General features: G+C 40.2%; 1 protein-coding gene across 1 annotated transcript in view; it reads right to left on the reverse strand.

Moving 5' to 3' along the window:
- Positions 1 to 8,308, reverse strand: part of eif4g2b (eukaryotic translation initiation factor 4, gamma 2b) — a gene marked incomplete at both ends in the record, with an annotated part of 9,237 nt that extends 929 nt beyond the window's left edge. The window contains 9 exons of the mRNA XM_079684575.1: positions 81 to 191; positions 317 to 468; positions 559 to 625; positions 3,103 to 3,234; positions 3,419 to 3,521; positions 5,297 to 5,422; positions 6,000 to 6,065; positions 7,059 to 7,167; positions 8,287 to 8,308. Coding sequence (XP_079540701.1) covers positions 81 to 191; positions 317 to 468; positions 559 to 625; positions 3,103 to 3,234; positions 3,419 to 3,521; positions 5,297 to 5,422; positions 6,000 to 6,065; positions 7,059 to 7,167; positions 8,287 to 8,308 — 888 coding nt within the window. The remainder of the gene's footprint in view (positions 1 to 80; positions 192 to 316; positions 469 to 558; positions 626 to 3,102; positions 3,235 to 3,418; positions 3,522 to 5,296; positions 5,423 to 5,999; positions 6,066 to 7,058; positions 7,168 to 8,286) is intronic.
- Positions 8,309 to 9,671: the final 1,363 nt, after the last annotated feature.

Here is a 9,671-nt window from a genome sequence, read left to right on the forward strand (position 1 = left end):
TTTTTTTTTGTAATCGCAAATTCTCACCATACACATCCTCTGCAGATGTTGCAGTGCCATTACAAGTCTGGAGCCGTTACCTTTGCTTTGTTGTGGTCGAGTCTCGGCCCCACTGTTCTCATTATCTGACAGAGGCACTCCAGATCCTCCCCCATGTCCTTGAGCTGGACTCTTTTCTTCTTTTCCAGCAGCTTCACAAAAGATGAAGGGGATAAGTAAGGTTCAAACAAGGTACTCTAGTCTGGTTTCATGAAGGAATGCAGTCAATGAGAAAAAGGAAGTGAGTTGAAACCAAAACACACAAGAGGGCACGTACTGTTTTGATGCACTTGTGAAGGATAGATTCGTGGATGAGGTCGAGTTTGCCAAGTTCCCCGATGAATTTGATGTTGCCAAGCATCTTTCTCTTGGCAATGGAACGCTGCTCCTCCTCCTCAGAAGTAAGAGGGTTGTCATGTTTGTCATAGACTGAACAGAGAGGACGGAAAACAGAAGTGAGTTGAGGATAGGCTGTGAGGAAATGAGACAACAAGGTAATGCACAAAGACGAAGACTTACTTTCAACATTTCTGGTGCGGTTTTCAAATTCATCTTGAAGTTTGGAAATTAGCAGCCGTCTGAAGGTCTGTGAGGCAAAATAACAAAAAGGTTAGATCGACCAAATGTTAGATTAAAAAAAGTCTTAGTCCAGCAATTTGTGTTTCTAAAACTTCATCTGGGCGCTGTGCTTTGTCGCATGAGCCTGACAACCAATCTACCTCATTTTGAACCGCATGCTAGAAGAGTACATTATTTTTGGGGCTGAAAATCCAAGGTTTGAGTTATTTTGAGTTTGTGAGTTTTCTACTCTGAAAATAATAAATTAAAGTTTTGATCCCATGATCAGGGCTTAATGTTGCATCTTTGCAGACGTGTATATTTTCTGTTTGCTTTGTATTATTTTTTTAAAGGTCCCATGTCATGCTTTTCCGGTTATTACACGTCCCCTTGTGTGTTATGAAGCTTTTTCTGCATGTGAACGTCTAAAGAGTCTTTTCTCAGCCTGAGTTCCACGCTGTCTCGCAGACCCCACGCAGCAACCAGGAAACCACACCAGTAATCCAGCTCACACTGTCCGCTCCTCGAGCCTCAAAGGGCGGAGCAGCGAGCCTCGCAACGTCCCGCCGACCAGAGCCCACGCAGCATTCTCATCTGTTTGTCATTACTGGTGTCATTTCCTGGTTGCTAACAAACGCCATTGTAACACATAATCACTGATGTTCCACTGTAACGGTGGTGGACTGATAAGAACAAAGTGGGCGAGCTGACCAATCAGAGCACAGTGGGCTCATAGGGAGGGGGGGGCAGGAGCTCCAACAAGCCGTTTAGGACAGAGAGTGAATACACATACTATACAGAGATGCTGTATGAGAAACCAATGTGAGTTTGGAACGTTGAACAATGTACATCTATTCTAGTAGACCTCAACAATGGAATTATGATCAGTAGGAATGGCCATGACGTGGGACCTTTAAGTGTGTCCTTGCAGCTTGTTCTGACTAACATTTAGAATCATCACCGTTGTTCTGCAGTTTGCGAAGTCACATATTAGTCCATGCGCGGTGACATACAATCCCTTTGCATGTGTACCATTTAATTTATATTTATTTCAAAGGCTCATTCTTACAATTGTAGAATATATTGTATATGCACGCATGCTAGTTACTCATAAGGTTCTTTCTCAGCCCTTGAAATGAAACCATTTTCAGAAGCAAAAATAAATCGATAGTAATAATTATAAAATATTATAAACGTGTGACGACTAATCAGAACTGACAACTACTGGTCGAGTGCGAAAAGCTTAAGTTGGAGGCAGCCCTGAGCTCAACCAATTTAAATCATGTCACCAGAGGCCTGTGCTACGAAGCTGCTTCAACCTAACCTGGATATGTTTGAGTTAGCCGGTTGGCCTAATCCAAAACATACGCGCTGCCGCTAAACGGTACTACGACGCGGGTTATCAAGTGGATCGCTCAAGCCAGCCGTGTTCTATCTAGTTAGGTGCGCGTTCACATGAAAGGGGTGGTATCTGGAGCATTCGACCAATCACAAACATGGAGAAGCATACTGACAGCGCAGTGTCATACTTTCTGAATGAAAAGTCAACTATAATATTAGACATATGAAGAAATTAAACTTTAAACATCCATGACTTAAACACTTTATCCAGGATAAAAGCCACATAGCTGCACCTGCAAGGTGAATACAGCTGGTAACAGAACAAGTGTTTGAATGCGTACATTAACAGGTTTATGATATCACTGCCCCGTCTAAGACACCATCTGACTTTAATTACATTTGTCTCGAGTGTTTCCTCAACTTAATGTGTTGCTTAAAATAATACTTCTGCATACAGTATGTGACGCTGTGAGTGTTGCACGGCCAGATACGGCTCAGCTGACTCTGATAAGGAAATATATGATACATTATGATGTGATATGCCGCGGACTGTACTTAATGTTACTTTGATCCGGTAACTTATGTTGTGGCAGATATTTAAGTAAGCTTTCTTTACGCTAATGTTTTAATAGTCAGATTGCTCTGAAGGTGGGAGGTGATATTCCATTAATGTTCACGTTCACAGTCAGTGATTTTTGCCGGCCGTCTTTCCTGCAACGGCAGCTTTTCTGTATTTCCTTTCTCCTGTAATATGACTTGATCGCTTTAAACTCTGCACACTGAGCTCTGATTGGTCAGCAGGCAGTGCTGTCACTGAGTTGAGCTCTTAGCCTGCAACCTAACCTGCTCCGGGGCAGGTTAGCCGCTCAGCATAAGTTACCATGGAGATCTAGCCTGCTAAAAAGAGAACCAGCTTCATAGGAACGGAAACCCAGAGTTTTCCCTGAAGTTAGCCGGCTAAGTGAAAATCCTGCTTCGTAGTACAGGCCTCAGCTTACAATTAAATGAAGGGACAAAACAATCATTTGGAGAAACCATGAGCTTTTATCAGAGAGTGGTACTCATGGCTTATGTATAGCCCGCTCAGTAGAACAGAAGTGACAAAGGAGGAGAATACATGTTCTCAAGGCTGGAGCATGTATTTAACCACACATCCACACTTACTGTGCTCTGCTTTTGGGATGTTTGGATCTCAGATGAAGAGCCATCAAAGTTTGGTGCGTCCTCTGCCAAGCGCAGACATAGCTGAGCATAGAGCGAGCTATACTTCGGCTCTTCTAGGGCTTTGTCTACAATCTGAGGGGGAGGAGGGGAGGAGGGGAGGAGGGAAGGAGGGAAGGAGGGAAGGAGGGAAAGAGGAAGAGGGACCACTCGGGTCATTAAAATGGTTATGAGTCACTCAGAGCACCGTGCCAAGAAATGGGTGAATACATTTCCATTCAGCCGAGGACTGAAGGATAAAATTAAAATGTTTCATTACCAGCAAGATGATTCCTTTAAGGACGAGTTTTGAATCTACGCCCACGTTGAGGAGCTCGAGGCATAGCTTGTCAAACCTTTCAGGCGTGAGTTTGTTGAGTATGCTGGGAAAAATAAAAACAAGAGAGGAAGGGAGGGGCGGCAAGATAAGGAAGTCAGTACGCTTAAACAAGATCAAGATGTTGTCATCATACAGTTAGCAAGAAGGTTCTCTCATGTTTACTTTCATGTGGCTTGTTAGGACAACCTCAAACAAACAAACACCATCCTGAGTTTGAAAGATTAGATTGCCCTCCCTCTGAAGGGTTTCTGATCTTCTCCTTAACCCAGATGCTGACACTCTGAAGAAGGAAGTTATACCTCTCTTCCAAAACATAAACCCTGTTGTTGACACTTGTTCAACCAGTTTTTAAAGTCTGAAGTTACACAAGTCTGCTTCAAGAAGTAATCCTTAAAGGTAGGGTAGGTAAGAATGGAGAAACCAGCTCGAGTGCGCTAGAATTTGAAAGTACGCAACCGAAAAAAATCTGCCCCTTCCTTCAGACTTCCTTACAGAGCCCCTCCTCCAACACACACGAACGCGCACATGACCAATGAGGGCACGAGATAAGTTTGTGCACAGATGGAAGGCTGACAGGCAGGTAGGCCATCCAGTTATTTTAGCCGGGCCGGCTCAGATGATTGGTCGTGCTTTGTACGGCTTCCACAGATGAAATGTTTTTATGGATTTATTGTCAAAGCATTTAATATATTCATTGCTATCGGGATGTTAAGAGCATTCCATGGAATATAATACAAAGTGTTTCTGAAGTGAATTACCTACCTACCTTTAAAACATCAGACGAAAATCCAAGAAGCCAGAGTGCAGCTTTATTTGAGGTCAAACTCAATAGTCCATTACATCTCAGTAAGTCTTCTAAAGAGTATCTTTCCACTATGTCGTTACCCTTCAGAATGAATTCACACGCCTGGAGAAAGCTGCAGCATCACTTCACTTTCTGTGACGCAGTGCAACAGAGCCCATTAATAATGATTTAGAAATCTACAGGCTTTGTTAGAAAATCTCATTATCCACATCGGCTTTTTCCTATATTACTGGCTTTGTTTATTTAAAGCAAGAAGAGTTCATGTAACACATTTTCTGATAGTGGGTTAAGAAATGCAAGTTAGCAAGAAAAACCAAGCATTTCAGTATAAAAACAAGGGAAACAATGATTACATAAGAATTTGGCTCAATGATTGTACAGAAATGATCTGCCCCAGGTGGATGCCTATGCTACATTCCTGAGGAAACCGTCATCTATTAATCTTATGTAAACATTAACTGACAAAAGGGGAAACGGGTTAAATTGCAATTAGCAATGCACATACACACATACACACACACACATTGACTACACAACGTAACACTCTGTCCTGATTGCCCCATAAAGTCATCTGTACATCAAGAAATGTATCAACAATACACGAGGAGCAGAAAGTAATGCAAGGACAAACTGTCAACTTCAGATCGGGAACTAATAGATTGAACTTTTATGGGAAGCAGACATTTATTTTCCAACAGCCATTTCTTTTGAATCAACCTGGTTTAACGAAATCCTTGACATATTCACCGATCCAAATGTCAAGGTTGTTGCTCAAACATCTGCAGGTTTTTTTATTGAGTAGAGCTCTTCTTGCAATCCAGACCACACTAACTGTTGTATATACATTTCACAGAACGACTGAAATGGTAGTACCAACAATCTTTAAGCCTCAGGCGATAAGAATTCTTGCACACTATTTCCGGGCAAGTCTGGATAAAAAGGGAGAATACAAATGTTTCTTGTCCCTGGTGATGGACGATTAACGATAAATACACATACGGGCTTGAACTTACCCCCTCACTTTCCTGAAGATTGCATCGTGTCGCTCTTTTTCGTTGCTGGAGTTGACATCTCGTCTAGTGCTTCGGGAAGGAACCCATATCTGAACGCTTTGCCCTGGGGTTTTCCCCAGGAACTCGCTGTAAAAGTGAAAAGAGAGAGAGAGAGAAAAAAAAAAAAGAGTGAATACCACAATATTTGCAGACTGCATGGCTAGAACAGGAATAACAAGTGCACTTTTAATACATGCATTGTTCCAGTAGAATATTTTAAGGGTAACTTCACATTTTATACTACAAGTGCTGCACTACCAGGTCTACCAACTTATACAGAAGGGGTATAATTCTCTCCTTATCTTATTTAGCTCAAATAAAAATTCAGGTGTGGATGTGAATGATAAGCAGTAGGAAAAAATGTGCCCTAAATGTTTCGTGGCCAATGCTAGAGCTTTTAACAATTTCCTTTTTCACCCTTTGTTGTAACACAATCCCAGACGGCACGGTGGTTAGTAAACAAGCCTGTGCTCTCGGCGGTTGACTGACATCATGTAACAGCACTTCTGGGTATTCAAATAAAAGCTTCCTGTAATTCAAGGTCCTATAATAAACAAGGTTGTCAGGTTTCTTTAGCAGTGGGGTGATAAAACTAGTGCTTTAGTGTTAATATATTAGATAACGATGCGCTAAGTGTGACCTTAGAAATGTTCAAATGACAAACCTGTTGCCGACAGTCTTGGGATAGTGCTGAGGTGCGCCCCTACCACCTCCTCCCCCCGAAGAAGCACTGAGGAAGCAAACATAAGAATGCATTAGCTTCACACAGCACTGGAGAGGAAGGAAATGAGCCCGCATCTTCACCTCCAAAGAGACTCAAGTCAAATGCATTGCATATTCATTCAACCTTTATTAACACCAAACACACACACTAAGAAACAAGAACCCTGCTTACAAGTTGGGTGGGTTTACATTTTAAAACCCCCCCAAAAAACACAATCAGCCAAATGAATAAAAGATTAAAATCAACTTTGTGTTGCTAAATGTTTTCCCTAAAATCATTGAATGTGAATCTAATTCAGAAAATGACTCTTAGTAATCAGTATTGAAAAATCACCATTATACATGTCTCATGACCTCAGATAACAGAACGTGATTCACAACAAGCTAAGGCCACATGAACTGTTACATGCGTGATGGAAAAGCAGAACAGGGCGTTCACACTGACTGCTCTGCTGCTGCCGTTTGATCATACACATCATGCTCTGTTAATACAGAAATGTGTGTTGAACTGCAATTCCTTGCAGTGGGAGTGATTGACTTGTAAATCAGGATATGTGCAAAACTTGTTGAGTCAGTCAATGCATTTTAATGATCAACCAATCAGCAAACTACTTAACATGTTAAAATTGACATGACACCAAAAAACGGCAACCTTAAATCCCCTTTTTCCAAGTTAGAATACAGGCCCGCAAAACATGAAGCCTTAATGTAGACTGGTTCCGGGGTGAGCCGTCATGTTGACAATGACTCTCTATACGGTGAACAGACAGACTGCTGCCTCTATCAATACTCCATAAATCCTCTCAAGGCTTATCATGTCTACACAGCAAAAGGCTTCACAAAGAGAAATGTCTGACAGCCATTTTGAGCTTTCCCACATCCTGCTTTGTTCGAAAGGCCGGAAGTGCCAGCCCAAAAAGCTAGCTAAGGGGCTAATCATGGGGGGAAAAAAAGATAAGAAATTTATTATTTACATGTGTGCATCTTTTGGGTTTATTACCTGAAACGAGAAGCACCCCCTTCTGCAATCAAACTCTCCACTTTGGCGGCTTGACAATGAAGAATACTTAAAAGAATAAGAGAAACAGGAGGGGATGGGGGAAACGGTGCTGAGGAAAGGGAAAACAAAAGGGAGTGCAATTAGTAACTGGGAAAAACAAAAGCATATTTATAGGCTACATCATTAGCTACAACGTTATTAAAAATGGCACGACACTTAGCAAACTAGGATGATTAGCCAGATCTTTGTCATGAGCTTTGCCAGTAATAACAGATCAAATTACTAGAGTAAACCTGGTACTGGAGTACATGACAAACACAATTTATTACATAAAACAAAGTAATATTTGAGCATTGTCCAAAGAAATACTGTCACTGGTACTTTTTGGTTTCCACCTGGATTTGTATTCTTCTATTTTGACATGGCTCTAAATTAATATTTTGCTATTTTTGGATCTTACATTTAGCTGTAACAATGTACATTTCCCCTCTGTGGGATGAAAAGGTATTCAGATGAGAGACAATGACAACAAATGCCAAACAAACATGTGCTTGTCTTTGCTGAGCTACAACCAAGCATCTGTTGACTAGCAAACAGCTGACATGCAATAACTAGCTGCGTGTTGCTGTGTCCATTAATTAGATACGTCACAACACCCTGGTTGGATGTTTACAAGGCCTGAGCACAATTGTGTTTAGATAGATAAATACTTACAAATTGGGAAATTATTTTTGAAACAGCAGCAGTGTTGTCAAGCATTGCACACGAGTTAAAATTATATATATTAAACATTAGCAGCAAATGCATACATGTTCACAGTAGGAAAGACATGTATCACTAGAGTATCTAAAAAATACAGAATACAAAGAAAATACATTCGAATAGACAATTTCACAAGCAACAAAACTACAGAATCATAAAAGACATTGGGTAATACATTACAATTGTTATGACTTAACAAAAGGGTTCAATTGGTTGTGTAACCCAATAGGAAGAGACATATTATGCAGCTTGTGTTTTATCACCATCGTATCCTAGGTTTTGCTGTGTTGTTTGCTATTTATAACAAAATCAAGTGTAGTCTGAAAACCTAGCGCTGCACCATTACGCAGTGAATTGTGGCAGGGCGGCGTGGTTAGCTAATGTTTCCAGTAGAGATTGCTTTTATATAAAATCAGAAACATAAACCAGAAACAGGTTTATTTATTATAAGTAGGTCTACACTTACTAGGACATTTCTTTAAGTGCATGGTGGTGCATTCATATCTGCACGGCTTTCCACTTGTCATACCAACACTGCACATATTTTAATGTATTTTATTTTGTACGGGTATTTCTGTACTACGTCTATATTTCATGTCTTACAATTTATCCTAAAAACAAAGCGATTACAAACACATTTAAAAATAACAATAACATTAAAATACTGAGCAATACTTACAAGGAATATAGATATACCTAAAAACCTACGTACCGTATAATATAACAAAAATAAAGATACAAAAGCATAAAATAAGCCGATTTATCCTGGCTTGAAATACATTAGGCCAGCTTTAGGCGATCCCCGTCAGAATCCCGTGCAACTTAATGGCAAACATGTCTTGTTCAATTACATGTAAAACATGCATTACACCCTACATTAATCTCCCTGTACACATTACTTAGATACAGTAACTAGGCGACGACGGTTAGTCCGTGTTAGACGTTGGTGGTATTTTTAGCTTTTCTTAGCTAGCAGAAGGAGCCATTTTGGATGAGCCGGTGCAGTTATGAAAATCAGAAAAAAACCTTACCTTTACTTAAGCAACTTCAGTTTTATATTGTTGTGTGACGACGAAAGAAGAAATAAAAAAAGTAGTAGGGGGGAAACGGAGTGTACGAGGGGTGTCAGGATAGCAAAAGAAAAGCAGAAAGATGACAAACACACACATCAATCCGCTACTTGCTGTTGCCTGGCTTGTTTTCGTTAGCTAGGCTGGTAGAGAGCTGAAGCTGGCTGCCTTATGGGGACAGGAGAATTAACGAGTTTAATTGGTTGGTTTTTCCGTTGTCACGTCATTTCTGGCCAATCACAAGACAAACATGTCAGAAAGGCGTTTCCATTAACACTATTGTCCAATGAGAGACATCTTCAAATAAAGGATGCCACCCCCATTATGTGATTGACATACAATTTAACATCTGCAGTGCAGGAAAATATAATGATTATTTGCTCAAATTAAATGAGGTAAAGGTATTCAGAGGTGGGAAGTAACTAAGTACATTTACTAAAGTACCGTATTTAAGTACAATTTCTGAGGTACTTGTACTTTACTTGAGTATTTCCATTGAATGCTACTTTGTACTACTCTACAATTGAGAGGTAGGCCGTACTTTTAATCTACTACATTTATGTTGTGACTTTAGATACTTTGGATTGATGATGTTACATATAAACAACACTTAAATAGGACTTTAGTTCCATCTGGAGTAACATTCAAAAGCTACCCTGCAGTATAAAAATCACTAAAACTAGCTGCACCTTTACCAGCTTTGATACACAAATAACTTAACACAAATAACACAAAACATATATAAATAAGTATATTTTGATGGTAATACTTTTGTACTTTA

The sequence above is a fragment of the Notothenia rossii genome (assembly GCF_949606895.1).
Source record: "Notothenia rossii genome assembly, chromosome: 5".
Taxonomy (NCBI): domain Eukaryota; kingdom Metazoa; phylum Chordata; class Actinopteri; order Perciformes; family Nototheniidae; genus Notothenia; species Notothenia rossii.